Source organism: Jaculus jaculus, chromosome 1 (assembly GCF_020740685.1).
Source record: "Jaculus jaculus isolate mJacJac1 chromosome 1, mJacJac1.mat.Y.cur, whole genome shotgun sequence".
Classification (NCBI taxonomy): Eukaryota; Metazoa; Chordata; class Mammalia; order Rodentia; family Dipodidae; genus Jaculus; species Jaculus jaculus.
This window is the reverse complement of record NC_059102.1, coordinates 245,721,502-245,737,706: the sequence shown is the minus strand read 5'-3', so window position 1 is coordinate 245,737,706 and position 16,205 is coordinate 245,721,502. Positions and strand designations below refer to the sequence as shown.

The following is a 16,205-nucleotide window of genomic DNA, read 5'->3' as shown; positions in this document are numbered from 1 at the left end:
TGAGTAGCTAAGATTATAGGCCTGTGCCACCATGCCCACCTTACTCAGTAAATTATAATGCCTTAGTTTACTGTTACTTTTTTGCTTTCTTTTTTTCTTGTTTATTTGTTTAGAGACAGGGACTCATCCCAGGCTGGCCTTGAGCTCTCTGTCTGTGTATGATGATGTTTGAATTTATTTTTTATTAAAATTATTTATTTGAGAGGGAGAATGGGCTTCCAGCCACTGCAAACAAGCTCCAGACACATGTACGACCTTGGCAACTGGCTTATGTGGGTCCTGGAGAATCAAACCTAGGTCCTTAGGCTTTGCAGGCAAGTGCCTTAACCACTAAGCCATCTCTCCAGTCCCCTGGTGTTTGAATTTCGGACTATCCTGCCTCTTACCTCTCAAGTGCCATGATTCCAGACATATGCTACCACATATCCTTTATGTGACTCTGGGGAACCCAGGGTTTTGTGCACGCTAGGCAATCATTCTACCAAACAGCTACATCCCAACTCTTATATTTTTCTTTTATTTATTTATTTATTTGACAGAGAGAAAGGGAAAGAGAAGAGGCGCATCAGGGCCTCTTGCTACTGCAAGCGAACTCCAGATACATGTGCCACCTTGTGCATCTGGCTAACATGGGTCCTGGGGAATCAAACCTTGGTCCTTTGGCTTTGCAGGCAAATGCCTTAACTACTAAGCCATTCCTCCAGCCTTTTTTTTTTTTTTATTGACAACTTCCATTATTGTAGACAATAACCCATGGTAATTCCCTCCCTCCCCCCACTTCCCCTTTGCAACTCCATCATACTCCTTTCCCTCGTCAGTCTGTCTTTTATTTTGGTATCATCTTTTCCTCCTATTATGATGGTCTTGTGTGGGTAGTGTCAGGCACTGTGAGGTCATGGTTATCCAGACCATTTTGTGTCTGGAGGAGCGTGTTGTAAGGAGCCCTACCCTTTCTTTGCCTCTTTCATTCTTTCTGCCACCTCTTCTGTAATGGACCCTGAGCCTTGGAAGGTGTGATAGAGATATTTCAGTGCTGAGTACTCATTTGTCACTTCACAGTACCAGAGTGTCTTCTGAGTCATCCAAGGCATTGCCATCTGAAAAGGGATGCTTCTCTAATCAGAAGTGAGAATAGCATTAATATATGGGTATGAACATTAACAGAAGTGCTTACCAGGCAGTTTGGTGAGCATAGTGTATACATTTAGACAAACAGCAGTAAATGTTATACACCTGGGGTTCATGACTACCTCTGTTGTAGGTTTTCAGTATCAGGGTTGTATTCCCTCCTATGAAACAGGCCTCCAGTCCAGTTAGAGAGCAGTTAGTTTCCCCCATAACAGACATGCCACTATTGCACCCATGGGCTCATTTGGCCTAGCTGGCCAAATTTAAGGCTTGTGGTGTTTATCTCCACTGGTGACCTTTCTCTCCCATGGAGCTACATGCAGCATAGCTCCCTCCCCCTCCCCGAAGTAGGGTTTCACTGTAGCTCAGGCTGACCTGGAATTCACTATGTAGTCTCAGGGTGGCCTTGAACTCACAGCGATTCTCCCACCCCTGCCATCCAAGTGCTAGGACTAAAGGTGTGCGCCACCACACCCAGCATAGCTTTTATTCAGCTTACTGTCAGCTGGTCTATATGGAGGAGGTTTTAGCTCAGCTCCACTAGGATTTCTTGGTGACCTTGCAGCCAAAGTATGTGGAGTTTTCAGCCATAGGGTCTTACCACCTATTCCTGCTGGGAAACCAAGAGCCTCAGCAATGGCCTATAATGTTTTGAGGGTATCAGGGACCTAGCCAACAACTTACTGGAAGGTATCCTATTCCTGGCACTGAATATTTTCTAGTATCAATCTATGGCTTTCTGGTTAATGTGGTACATTAATACAATGGAGTTCTACTCAGCATTAAAGAAAAATGAAATTATATTTTTTATTCTATAAACTTGTACATGTGCCACTGCCATTGTAGTTGTATAATAGGTATACATGTGAGTTCATTTGTTTAGAGACAGGGTCTCTCACTGTACCTAGAGATCACTGATTCAGCTAGACTTGCTAGCCAACAAGCCTGGGAATCCTTTGTCCTGCCCAAAGTGGGGATTAAAGGCATATGCCACTATGGCCAGCATTTTGTATGGGTTCAAGGGTCCAAATTCAGGTTCTCATGCTTACACAGCACTCATATCCACTGAGGTATCTCCTTTGCTTGAAATTTTTCTTTGAAACACAAATATATAGCTGTACAAAACATTTTGTGCCCTTATTCTGCATTTTTAAATTTTTATTTATTTATTTATTTTTGAGTTAGAGTCTTGCTCTAGCCCAGGCTGACTTGGAATTAGTCTCAGGCTGGCCTCGAACTCAACTCAGAGCCATCCTCCCACTTTAGCATCCCAAGTGCTGGGATTAAAGGTGTGTGCCACCATGCCCTCTTTAAACTTCTGTTAAAAGCTAAAACACCTATGTAGAGTTATAACTGCCCGGTTAAGTAATAAGAAAACTAAAAATCCTAAATAGGAAAACTGCATGTGTTTGTGTTATATGCATTGAAATTGTCATCCATAGATGTTTTCAATAATTTTAGAAAATTGGACATACTAAGCCATTTTTCTCTCTGAAATAGGGTCTCACTCTATCAGGCTGGCCTGGAATTCACTTTGTAGGCCCAGGGTGACTTCAGACTCACAGTGATCCTCCTGCCTCTGTCTCCAGGAGTGCTGGTATTAAAAGCATGTGCCACCACATCTAGCTAATTGCAAACTCCGCCACATGAGCTACCTTGTGCATCTGGTTTAACGTGGGTATTGGGGAATCAAACCTGGGTTATTAGATTAAGCAGGCAAGTGCCTTTATTGCTAAGCCCTAACCCTTTTTTTGTTGGTTTTTGTTTTTTGAGGTAGGGTCTCACTCTAGCCCAGGCCGACCCATTCACTATGTAGTCTCAGGGTGGCCTCTAACTCAAGGCGATCCTCCTACCTCTGCCTGCTGGGATTAAAGGCATGGCCACCAAGCCTGGCCAAAACCATTTTTTTAAAACATGGGCTCACATTGTAGCCCAAGTTGTCTTTGAACTTTCATTGATCTTGCCGCAACCTCCCAAGTGCAAGTATTAACTGCTACATGTAACTAAACTAATCTTGAATTTTTTTTAACCTTGAATATTTTTTAGCCTACTGAAAAGGTTTTGCTGAGTTAGTCTTAGTTTAAAAAAAAAAAAAAAAAAGGCTGGCGTGGTTGTGCACACTGTTAATTCCAGCATTCAGGAGGCAGAGGTAGGAGGATCACTGAGTTCCATTCCAGGTCAGCCTGGACTACAATGAAACTCTACCTCAACAAGCAAAAAAAAAAAAAAAAAAGACCAAATCATATAACCAATGTACAGTAATTTTAAATGAAAAAGCTGAGAGAAATAAAAGTGATGTGACATGAAGTTCTGATCACAAAACCACATACTAATTATTTGTGGGGAAATAATTGTCACCATGACACATGTTACCACTCAGCCTTGGTAATGGACCAATTCACAACACATTGAGAAGTTTTGATTTTTTCTGTAGTTTTTCCCAGGTCATGAATCTCGCTCTACAGAAGCCTTGTGTTGGGCAAATGGACAGCGACTCTTCAGTGCTGGACTCAATGGAGAAATTTTGGAGTATGACTTACAGGCGTTAAAAATCAAGTATGCTCTGGATGCCTTTGGAGGACCTATTTGGAGTATGTCTGCCAGCCCCAGTGGCTCTCAACTTTTGGTTAGTAAGCAACTATTGATAGTTCAAAATAGATTGCTTTTGAGGAGAATGTTGTTATGGCATATAACATATAACACCCCAATCTTAGATAGAAATCAGGAACTCCAACCACATGACTAGAATTGACATTGAGGATTAAAAATCCAAGAGGTAGGAGGATCACCATGAGTTTGAGGCCACCCTGAGACTACATAGTGAAATCCAGGTCAGCCTGGGCTAAAGTGAGACCTTACCTTGAAAAATCAAAAAATCAAAATAAAAATAAATCCATTGCTGAGCTGGAGAAATGGCTTAACAGTTTAGGTCCTTGCCTATAAAGCCTAAGGACCCATGTTTGACTCTCCAGGTCCCACGCAAGCTAGACACAAGTGTGCAAGGTTGCACATGTACACTGTGTGGTATACATGTCTGAAGTATAATTATAGTGGCTAGAGGCCCTAGTGTGCCAATTTTCTTTCTCCCATTGGCTTTATCACATTGAAGGGGGGCCAGTCTGTTGGGCTTGACTCACAGAGAACAAAGAGATTCTCATTTTGACTCCTTTATGCTGCTAATTTTGACTTTGTTTATTCATTTGTGAAATAAGATGGTTAATTTATTTTAGCATTTCCCAAACTGTTCTTTGGAACTGAGAGATGATTGCTTTTTGTCTTGTGCTTTATATATTAGAATTTTTTTAAAATTATTTATTTATTTGAGAGCGACAGACACAGAAAGAAAGACAGAGGGAGAGAGAGAGAATGGGTGCGCCAGGGCTTCCAGCCTCTGCAAATGAATTCCAGATGCGTGCGCCCCTTGTGCATCTGGCTAATGTGGGACCTGGGGAACCGAGCCTCGAACCGGGGTCCTTAGGCTTCACAAGCAAGCACTTAACCACTAAGCCATCTCTCCAGCCCTATATATTAGAATTTTTAAAAAAATATTTTTATTTATTTATGAGAGAGAGAATGAGTACACCAGGATCTCCAGCCACTGCCAAAGGAATCCCAGATGAATGTGCCACCTTGTGTATCTCGCTTTACATGGTTCTGGGCATGGAACCTGAGCCCTTAAGCTTCACAGGCAAATGCTTTAACTGCCATCTCTTCAGCCCTGTTTTTGTTTTGTTGGTTTTTTCAAGGGAAGGTCTTGTTCTAGCCCAGGTTGACACTATGTAGTGTCAGGCTGACCTCAAACTCACAGTAAAGGTAAGGGTACCTTTGCCGATCAAGTGTTGGAATTAAAGGTGTACAACACCAAGCCCAACCCTGTTTTGTATTTCATGATAGCTTTTGTTTCAGAAGTAAGGGATATTAAAACCATTGGGTTTACTGTGCTCATATGTATGTTACAAGTTCTGGGTGGGACCCGGGCATGGTGGTGCATGATTTTAATCCCAGCTGAGGTAGGAGGGTCACCATGAGTTTGAGGCCAGACTGGGACAACAGATTGAGTTCCAGATCAGCCTTAGCTAGAGTGAGACCCTACCTTGAAAAAAAAACCAAAAGAATAAAAATAAAGTTCTGAGCCAGGCGTGGTGGCGCACGCTTTTAATCCCAGCACTCGGGAGGCAGAGGTAGGAGGATTGCCATGAGTTCAAGGCCACCCTGAGGTGACAGAGTTAATTCCAGGTCAGCCTGGACCAGAGTGAGACCCTACCTCGAAAAACCAAAAAAAAAAAAAAAAAAAAGTTCTGCAATGTCCTATAATACATTAACTTATGCAGCTGTTTTTCAGCAGAATTTGTTGTTTTTTTCGCAATTAGAAGGTTAGTAGATTTTTTTTTTCCACTTAGGCCAGAGGTCTCTAGCAGAACTATGTTGTGCAACCATACTTCTGTGTCATGTAGTAATTGGGCCACCAGATAGAACTTTTAATATCAGCATGCTTTCCAGCTATAATATGAAGGATGCTATAAGTTTTGTGATGCTAGTATTTTTTTTCTCTAACAAGCTTTTTTGTTACGTGGCAAGCAATAAATAGCTTTAGAGAAGAAATGTGTTTGAGTTCTATTCCTTTATTCCTAAATAGGTTGGCTGTGAAGATGGATCTGTGAAACTATTTGAAATCACCCCAGACAAAATCCAGTTTGCAAGAAATTTTGATCGACAAAAAAGTAAGGGTTCTGGTAGGGCAATGAATAGCCCTAAGAAGTTAGTTTCTGTGCTAATGAGGATGGGCTATTTTCCCATGGCTACAGGTAATCTAAGTACAGGGTAAGTGCTGGAAGGCCTCCCATTGTCCAGCATAGTTGAGATTGCAGTTAAGGCATTTGCCTGTGAAGCCGAAGGACCTAGGTTCAATTCCCAGCATTCATATAGCCAGATGCACAAGATGGTGCATGTGTCTGGAGTTCGTTTACAGTGGCAAATTATAGATTTAGCCTAGTATGTAATAGAAAATAAGTATCATTCCATTCTGAAGGTAACATTGAAAATAATCTTCTATATTGCTTTTGTATGTTCATTTAAACCAATACACACAGAAAAGTTCTTGTACTTGTTTTTCAGCTTGCTTTTTTCCACTTGATACATTGCATATATCTTTTTGTATCCTATGTGGTATTTATAGTATTGTACAATTTATTTGGCTAAGGTCTTTTTTTTCCCAATATTTTTATTTATTTGAGAGAGATGGAAAAAATGGGCCCACAAGGGCCTCCAGCCACTGCAAATGAACTCTAGGCATTTGCGCCAACTTGTGTGTCTGGTTTACATGAGTCCTGGGGAATCAAACCTGGGTCCTTTGGCTTTGCAGGCAAGTGCCTTAACTGCTAAGCCATCTCTCCAGCCCTCTTTTTTTTAAATTTCCCAGCATAGAGTATGTGTGTGAATACCTTGGGTTTGATTTCCCCAGTGCCCATGTAAAGCCAAATGCACAAAGTGCTGTGTATATTCAGATTTCATTTGCAATTGCAGAAGGTCCTGGTGCACCCATACATTTTCTTGCTCAAATAAATAAAACTTAAAAATGTACATGTTTAAATGTGACTACATAACTCTCAAAAAGTTACATTTCTTTACACATTCCCAACTACTATTTGCACATTATTGTTATTATTATTTATTTTATTTATTTATTTTTTGAGGTAGGGTTACACTCTAGCCCAGGCTGACCTGGAATTCACTATGTAGTCTCAGAGTGGCCTTTAACTCACGGCAGTCCTTCTATCTCTGCCTCCCAAGTGCTGGGATTAAAGGCATGTGCCATGCCCAGCCACATTATTATTTTTAAAAATATTTTATTTATTTGTTTGGGAGAAAGAGAATGGCCATGTTAGGGCCTCCAGCCATTGTAAATGAACTCCAGATGCATGCACCACCTTGTGCATCTGGGTTACATGGGTCCTGGGGAATCAAACGTAGGTCCTTTGGCTATGGAGGCAAGTGCCGTAACCACTGAGATATCTCTCCAGCCCCTTACTTGCACATTATTAAAACAAGTTGCTAAATACTTCAGTGAGTCCCAGGGCAGTTTCCCATTATGCTTCACAGGAGAATGAATGATGGATGAGAGGTGAGACTGAAGAACAGTGCCCCTCTCGGAAATTGAAGCAGGAGAGTTCAGGTACCTTTGCTGAATGTTTATGTGCATCACTTTTTTGTTTTGTTGTATAAATCCTTAGGTCGCATCCTGAGTCTCAGCTGGCATCCCGCTGGTACCCACGTTGCAGCTGGCTCCATAGACTACATTAGTGTGTTTGATGTTAAATCAGGTGACTATTTTTATTGCTTATTTGGGGTATGAGCTTGTCAACTTTTCAGTTTCCAAAAGCTTGACTCCTTGTCAAGCTTTTAGTGACTTTGATGGCCTAATCTGTCACTAACCTCTTAAAATGTTCCTAGTAATTTCACTCCATTTTGATTACTACTGTTGCTTTTAGGGGAGTCTTTGTTGTTCGGTGGGGTAGATTATAAGATTTCACAATGACAGTCACTCTTAGTCATAGTGCATTTAATATGAGTGATCAGTAGAATATTTATATATCCCAATAAAAATGAAGTATAAGACCTTAGTAGCATAATTCGTGAGACTTGGAATAAGAAAGTTAGAGAGGCATGGTATTTTTGGTTGTTCGTTTGTTTTCTTAATTGTTCTTGGCCTGGAAATAGATTAATAGAATCCTACAGTGATGAGGTTGTGTATCCTATGATACAGAAGCAGAGCAGGTCAAACATGCCTTTTCTCTTTTTCCTCGGTGCTTAAGTTGTTGTTTGTCATTACTTTTTGCTGTGTTATATGTGCATATAGTAAAAGAATTCCTTAAGGCTTATTACAAAAGCAAGAGTCCTCATATATCCCTTCTTCCATTGTCTTAGCTGACTGCGTGGATCTTTTTCTCTGCTGTGTACATTTTGATTTTTCACCTCTACCCATTTTTCTCCAATGGAGGCTTCTTTCTACATTTTCTGCCATAGATGCCCCATACTTCCTCCTGATCCTTTCCATATACTTTTGTAACTGGGTTCAGATAGGAGTCCGTATTTTTATTGTTAGGACAATATGAACACTGCTTACATAGTAAGTTTCCTGTATGCTTTTTTGTTTAATATTCTTTTCCCCTATGTCTCTTGTACGTCTTCTTCCTTTAAATTCATCCAGTTGTGTTAAGATCAAACCATCTGGATATTTGGGGTTTGGTAAGTTTCTTCCTTTTTAAAAATATTTTATTTTTATTTATTTATTTGACAGAGAGAGAGAGGATATACCAGGGCCTCCAGCCACTGCAGACGAACTCCAGACGTGTGTGCCCCCTTGTGCATCTGGCTTACATGGGTCATAGGGAATCACACCTGGGTCCTTTGGCTTTGCAGGAAAATGCAAGATACTGGTTTTTCAGTTTTTGTGGGATCCCTTTTGCTGATCTGCTGGGCAGGATCCTCTGTTTCCCTGTTAGGGTGTCTGCTAAATCTGATGACACTCTGAGACTTGATCCTTTGTCTATATAGATATCTGAGATTTTATTATTTATTTATTTTTGTTTGTTTTTCAAGGTAGGCACTCGCTCTAGCCAAGGCTGACCTGAAATTCACTGCATAATTTCAGAGTGGCCTTTAACTCCTGGCATTTCTACCTCTGTCTCTCGAGTGCTGGGATTAAAGGCTATATCTGAGGTTTTTAATTTGTTTGTGTTCCAAGCACTTTTAGCATATTCTCTTTTCTTTTTTTAAAATATTTTATTTTTGTTTGTTTGTTTGTTTGTTTATTTATTTGACAGTGAAACAGGGAGAATGGGCTGCGCCAGGGCCTCCAGCCACTGTAAACGAACTCCATACGCTTGCACCCCTTCGTGCATCTGGCTAATAACGTGGGTCCTAGGGAATCAAACTAGGGTCCTTTGGCTTTGCAGGCAAATGCCTTAACAAGTGGGTTGTTTGGTGAATTTCTGAAGTTGGATCTTAGATTTTGTTTTCATTTACTTATTTAGGAAGGAGAGTGTGGCAGGGCCTCTAACCACTGCAAATGAGCTCTAGACTTGTGTGGCTGCTAGTGATTTGAACATGGGTCCTTAAACTTCACAGGCAAATGCCTTAACTGCTAAACTATGCCTCCAGCCCAGATTATCCTTTTCTCTTTTTTTCCTTTTTTGTTTTTCGAGGTAGGGTCTCAGTTTAGCCCAGGCTGTCCTGGAATTCACTATGTAGTCTCAGGGTGACCTTGTACTCACAGCAATCCTCCCACCTCTGCCTCCTGAATGCTAGGGTTAAAGGCGTGCACCACCATGCCCAGATTTTTTTTTCTTTTATGTGACTTATAGTTCTCAGAAATTAATCATTTTTTGGTTCTGGGGATTAGATTAGATCAGCCATGGCCTTGTACTCACTATGCTCCTGTTGTGCACCTTCATGCCTCAGAAAGGTTTTCTCCCTCGTAAATGTAGACCAGGCTATTAGCATTCTGAGGAAAAGAAAAATTGGTGTTCTTGACTTTAGCGATTTTCACTTGAATTTTTTTTCCCCCTCCACACATTGTTTCCCCCTTCCCCAGTAGTACTTAAGGTTCTTCTTCTTTTTTTTTTTTAATTTTTAATTATTTTATTTATTTGAGAGAGAGAGAGAAGAGGCATACATGTAGAGAGAATGGACATGCCAGGGCCTTAAGCTACTACAAACAAACCCAGACATATGTGCCACTTTGTGCATCTGGCTTACATGGGTACTAGGGAATTGAACCTGGGTCCTTTGGTTTTGCAGGCTAGCGCCTTAACCACTAAGCCATCCCTCCAGCCTGTTAAGATTTTTCTTTCTTTGAAAAAGAGAGGAGGTAAATAGAAAATGGGTGTGCTGGGGCCTTCAGCTTTGAAGGAGTGAGTCTCTAGTCTTCTGTTGAAATGGAGTTTGGGCGCTTACCTGAATTCTTAGTCAGAAGATGAGGTCTCAAGATCCAGCAGCTTCTTAAATTTACTATAGCTGATTCCTTCTTGGAGCCCCATTCTCACTTGTGTTTCCAGAGGATGTAGGATCCCTAATTCCTGAGGATTTCCATGTACATATCAGGCAGCTTCTGGGTTTCCTCAGTGCTGACTTGGATCTTAGATTTAGGGCTCTGCTAAGTCAGTGACTACTCCCAGGGTTTTGTCCCTGTTTGTCCAGAGTAAGGCTTTCGTGGATTGTAACATTTCATATCCTGCATTATTTTGATTGGGTGAGTGTATTTCTTTCTTTTTTTGTTTTTTTCCAGATGGGTCTTGCTCTAGTTTAGGCTGACCTGGAATTCACGACATAATCCTATGCAATTCTACCTCTGCTTCCTGAGTGCTGGGGATTAAAGGTGTGCGTCACCACGCCCAGCCCGAGTGTATTTCTTTTTTATTTTGTTTTTGCTTTTTCGAGGTAGGGTCTCACTCTGGTCCAGGCTGACCTGGAATTAACTCTGTCATCTCAGGGTGGCCTTGAACTCATGGCAATCCTCCTACCTCTGCCTCCCGAGTGCTGGGATTAAAGGCGTGTGCCACCACACCCGGCTCCGAGTGTATTTCTTGACAGTAAAGACAAGTGAATTTTTCCTGGGCTGAAGTATTAAGTTGTCAGGCAAGGCAGTTAAAAAAGACTTTCGGCACAAAAGACAATGATTTATTTCTTTTGTAAGTTTGGAGTGTTTGTTTTTTCCTAGTTATTGCAAATTTTTTTTTTTCAAGGTAGGGTCTTACTCTAGTCTAGACTGACCTAGATTTCACTATGTAGTCTTTGGGTGGCTATCTCCTACCTCTCTGCCTCCCGAGTGCTGGGCAGAAATATTTTTTGTTTTACTGCTGATTCTTTTTCTCTCTTTCTTATGCATGAAGTTTTGGAAAAGAGCAAAGTGTAATATGTCCATGCAGTGGATCAATTTTAAATGAATGTCTCACTTCTCTTTGCATTTTGCCTCCACAAAAGGGATTTCTGTTGTCCTTGCTCTCTCCCTTCCAGTCTCACTTCAATCTTGCCACTTTTAGGGACCCGTTTTGGAACTAACCTACCACATCATGACTGCCCATGAGTTTTTTGAAAATTAAACCTAAAATTAGTTCCATCCACATATGTACTTTTCTTATTTTTCAGGAAGTGTTACTCGTAAGATGGCCGTAGATAGGCAACACTTAGGTGTGTCTAAGAGGATTTGTATTGTATGGGGTGTGGCCTTCCTGTCTGATGGCACCGTCATAAGCGTGGACTCTGTTGGGAAAGTACAGCTGTGGGACTCCATTACTGGGACGCTTGTCAAGAGCCATCTCATTGCAAATGCTGATGTGCAGTCCATTGCTGTTGCTGATGTGAGTATGGTCCCCATATTCCACAGTTGGTGTCTAGCCTGGGGAGTAATTGAGCACTCTTCTCTTGTCAGTCTGCTGTGGGTAAGAAGATGGGTACTGGTGGGCAGGTGAGATAGTGGTTACTATATAGCAATATACGTGTATATTAGTATATAATATAGTTGTATGTGTGGGCGGGGGCTGGGGAAGTAGTAAGTACTGCCACCCAAGGTTCTAAACCTGAGTTTAGATCCTTAGGACCCGCATAAATGCTGGGAGCTGTGGTGCATGCACACTTGTATTCCCAGCATTCAAGGCTGAGTCAGGCAGATTAGCAGGACAAGCTGGCTAGCTAGACTAGCTGCATCAATGTGTTCCAAGTTCAGTGAGAGATTTTGTCTCATAAGATTGATTGGGGGGCTGGAGAGATGGCCTAGCAGTTACGGCACTTGCCCGCAAAGCCTAAGGATCCAAGTTCGATTCTCCAGGTCCCACATAAGCCAGATGCACATGGTGGTACATGTGTCTGGAGTTCGTTTTCATGCAGTGGCTAGGAGACCTGGCACACCCATTTTCCTTCTCTCCCTCTCTCTGTCTCTCTAATAAATAAAATAAAAATAAAAGATTAGCAGGGCCGGGAAGATGGCTCAACAATTAAAGGTGCTTGCTTGCAAAGTCTGACTGCCAGGGTTTGATTCCCCAATACCCACATAAAGTCAGATACACAAACTGGCTTGTGCATCTGGAGTTCAATTATAGTGGTAAGAGACCCTGCTATGCCATTCCATCTCTTCAGGCTGGCCTCCTACCTTTGTCTCCCAAGTGCTGGGATTAAAGACATATGCTTCTGGGCCTGGCTTGGGTAATGATTTAAGCTGCATTTTGTTTGAAGGTTATAATGTCACTAGTTAATAGGAACAGTTCAGCTCCATAATGCTTTGTGTTTTTTTTTTTTTTTTAATTTGTTGATTTGAGAGCAACAGACAGAGAAAGAGGCAGATAGAGAGAGAATTGGTGTGCTAGGGCCACCTGCCGCTGCAAATGAACTCCAGACGCGTGCGCCCCCTTGGGCATCTGGCTAACGTGGATCCTGGGGAATCGAGCCTTGAACCGAGGTCCTTAGGCTTCACAGGCAAGCGCTTAACCGCTAAGCCATCTCTCCACCCCTCCATTATATTCTTATGGGACCAACATCATACTGACTTGTCATTGATTGAAACATTTATAAAACCTAACAGTTGGTGATACAAATTGTTAATATTGTCAGCAGGGGGCGCATTGCTACCTGCTTTTGTCTAAAGCCACTTCTCTGATGGAATTGTTAGCTTCCTGAAGGAAATAACCCTGGGGTCCTTCCCTCTTGTGTTGGGGCATGAGTTGTTTTTTGTGGGTAGTTTTTTTTGTTTGTTTGTTATCAGGTAGGGTCTCACTCTAGCTCATGCTGACCTGGAATTCACTTTGTAGTCTCCGGGTGGCCTTGAATTCATGTTAATCCTACTACCTCTGCCTCCTGAGTGCTGGGACTAAAGGTATGCACCACCACACCTTGCTAGGGGCCTGAGTTTTTCTTCTGAGCTTCCCATACAGAAAAATTCAGGGAATGTTTTTCCCTCTGGAACCTGCTTTACTGACATCTATTCATAACTTAATTTCCCAGCAAGAAGATAGTTTCGTGGTGGGAACAGCTGAGGGCACAGTATTCCATTTTCAGCTGGTCTCCATGAATTCTAACAGCAGTGAGAAGCAGTGGGTGCGGACAAAACCATTCCAACACCACACTCACGACGTGCGCGCCGTGGCCCACAGCCCAACAGCTCTCATATCTGGAGGTGGGTCCTCCCCCGGCCAGGCTGCTGCTTTCTTCTGCCCAGCGCTGGGTATTTTCTTTTCAGACAGGACTTATTCTGTGTTGCTTCTCTACCCCTTGCTTCAGGCACTGACACCCACTTAGTCATTCGTCCTCTCATGGAGAAGGTGGAAGTAAAGAATTATGATGCTGCTCTGCGAAAAATCACCTTTCCCCATGTAAGTATCACCTACCATTGGGGTCCCCTGGTCTCCCCATTCCACAAGACTCTGAACAGAGCTCATTTTCTATTATAATCTTCATTCCTTTCTTTCTTAATTTGGCTTTTTGAGGTAGGGTCTCACTCTAGCTCAGGGTGGCCTTGAATTCATGGCGATCCTCCTATGTCTGCCTCCCAAGTGCTGGAATTAAAGGTGTGCACCACCACACACATCCTTCATTCCTTTCTGAGCCAAGCTTTCTACAAAGCTAATTTAGGGGTCAAGTGGGTTTTTTTTAGAATCTTTCCTACTATGTTTTATTGTGAACTAATTCTCTTTTCCAAATAATTGTGCTTTGTGGGCATTTGGCTAGTTTTGTTGGTGACAGCTTCCATAGTTGTGGACAAAATCCATGGTAATCCCCCCTCCCACTTTCCCCTTTGCAACTCTACTCTCCATCAGATCCCCTTCCTCTTTATCGTCTCTTTTGTTTTAATGTCATTATGTTCTCCTGTTATGATGGTCTTGTGTAGGTAGTGTCAGGCACTGTGAGGTCATGGTTATCCAAGCCATTTTCTGCACTATAAGGAGTCCTACCCTTCCTTTGGCTTTTACATTTTTCCTTCCACCTCTTCCACAATGGACCCTGAGCCTTGAAAGGTGTGATAGAGATGTTAGTGTTAGTCTGTCACTTAGCACTATGAAGTCACCACCATCTCAAAAGAGAAGCTTTTCTAACCAAAAGTGAGAGTAGCATTAATATATGAGTATGAACATTAAGAAAAGTACTTACCAGGCAGTTTGGTGAGCATAGTATCTACGTTTAGCCAGACACCAGCAGGTGTTAATACCCCTAGGGTTCATTACTACCTCTGTTGTAGGTTTTCAGTATCAGGGATGTATTTCCTTCCCATGGAACAGGCCTCCAGTCCAATTAGAGAGCAGTTGGTTTCCCCCATAACAGATGTGCCACTATTGCACCCGCTGGCTCATTTGGCCTGGGTGGACAAATAAAAGCTTGCAGAGTTCACTGGTGTTTATCTCCACTGGTGACCTTTCTCTCCCATGGAGCTACATGCACCATAGCTTTTTCTAGCTTACTTTCAGCTGGTCTACATGAAGGAGCTTCTCAGCTCAGCTCCAGCAGGATTTCTCAGGGGCCTTGCAGCCCAAGCACATGTAGTCTTCTGGGTAGTTGTTTTTAAGGATGGGCTCTGTCAGTCCAAGTGAGGAACTCAGGTTTCAGTGTTCCTTTTCAGGTTAGTGGTAGCTTTCCCATAAGTGAGTAGCTACTGCCCCCCACATCTGCTTTTATATTGCATTCACAGCTAACCTAACTGCATTTACCTCATTATCACAATATGCTTATGCAGAAACCACATATTTAATGTGTATGGTTTGATGACGTTGGACCTAGTCTTCATTATCTCCTGAATCATTATTTTTGTGTTACCATTGTCCTAGTTTGGATCATTGTCTTTTCTGATCTGGATTTCTTTGCAGTAGCTTCCATAAAGATCTTTTATTTCTATTTGTGTCTTTCTAGCCTATTCTCCACTGACTTTTTTTTTTTCTTTTAGGAAAAGAAGAATTTAGGTTTATTATGTTAAAATTCTTATTAAATTCTTTAAGAACGCTACTTGTTGCTATTTAGTGTTCTATAATTATCTTTACACTAAAAAATACAAAAAGAATCTAAAAAGGAACCATCCACTAGTCCCAAAAATTAAATGGTAATGGACTATTTTTCCTGGTTTATAGAGTATAATCAAGTAACTGAATTTTTTTTTTTTTTTTTTTTTTTTTTTTGAGGTAGGATCTCATTCTAGTCCAGGCTGACCTGGAATTCATGGTGATTGTCTTACCTCTACCTCCGAGTGTTGTTGGGATTAAAGGTGTGCACCACCATGCCCAGCCCTAATTTTGTGTTTTGTTTTGTTTTGTTTTGTTTTGTTGTTTTTCAAGGTAGGGTCTCACTCTAGCCCAGGCTGACCTGGAATTTACTATGGAGTCTCAGGGTAGCCTCGAACTCATGGTGATCCTCCTACCTCTGCCTCCCGAATGCTGGGATTAAAGGCATGCGCCACCACACCCAGCTTCCTAGTTTTGAACTTAAAAGAATGGGGGGCTGGAGAGATGGCTATACCTCCCTCTGTCTTTATTGATTTCCCCTCCCCCAAGGTAGTGTCTCACTCTGGCCCAGGATGACCAGGAACTCATTCTGTAATCCCAGGCTGGCCTTGAACTCGCACCACTCTTCCTATCTCTGCCTCCTAAGTATTGGGATTACAGGTGTACACCACCATACCTGGCTTCCATTGATATGTTTGATTTTGATTTTTTTTTTTTTTTTTTTTTTTAGGTTGGGTCTTGCTCTCTAGCCCAGGCTGACCTGGAATTCGCTGTGTAGTGTAGGGGCGACCTCACATTCATTGTGATCCTCCTATCTCTGCCTCCCAAGTGCTGGGATTAAAGGTGTACACCACCACGCCTGGCCATTTTCTTTTTTCTTTTTTTGGTTTTTCAAGGTAGGTGATCTTAGACAAGTCCGTCTCACACTCTTGTAGTCCCTGCCTCACTCAGTCTTGCCATTCTGTTTCCTCATTGCTCTTTTACCTTTGAGGTGCTTCATATGACCTTGCTCTCCTTAGACCATTCTGCCCTGCCCTTGCTTGACAAGGCTTTGCCAGTGGACATCATGTGATCCTATCTTTGCCCCTACAAGGCTGGGTT

General features: G+C 42.0%; 1 protein-coding gene across 2 annotated transcripts in view; it reads left to right on the top strand.

The window, feature by feature from the left end:
* The window catches only part of Utp4 (UTP4 small subunit processome component), a 34,409-nt gene that overhangs the window by 1,832 nt on the left and 16,372 nt on the right, over positions 1–16,205 (top strand). For both annotated transcript variants that reach the window (XM_045155649.1, XM_045155648.1), the window contains exons 3-8: positions 3,563–3,754; positions 5,765–5,849; positions 7,359–7,448; positions 11,275–11,486; positions 13,123–13,294; positions 13,399–13,490. In XM_045155649.1, coding sequence (XP_045011584.1) covers positions 3,563–3,754; positions 5,765–5,849; positions 7,359–7,448; positions 11,275–11,486; positions 13,123–13,294; positions 13,399–13,490 — 843 coding nt within the window. The remainder of the gene's footprint in view (positions 1–3,562; positions 3,755–5,764; positions 5,850–7,358; positions 7,449–11,274; positions 11,487–13,122; positions 13,295–13,398; positions 13,491–16,205) is intronic.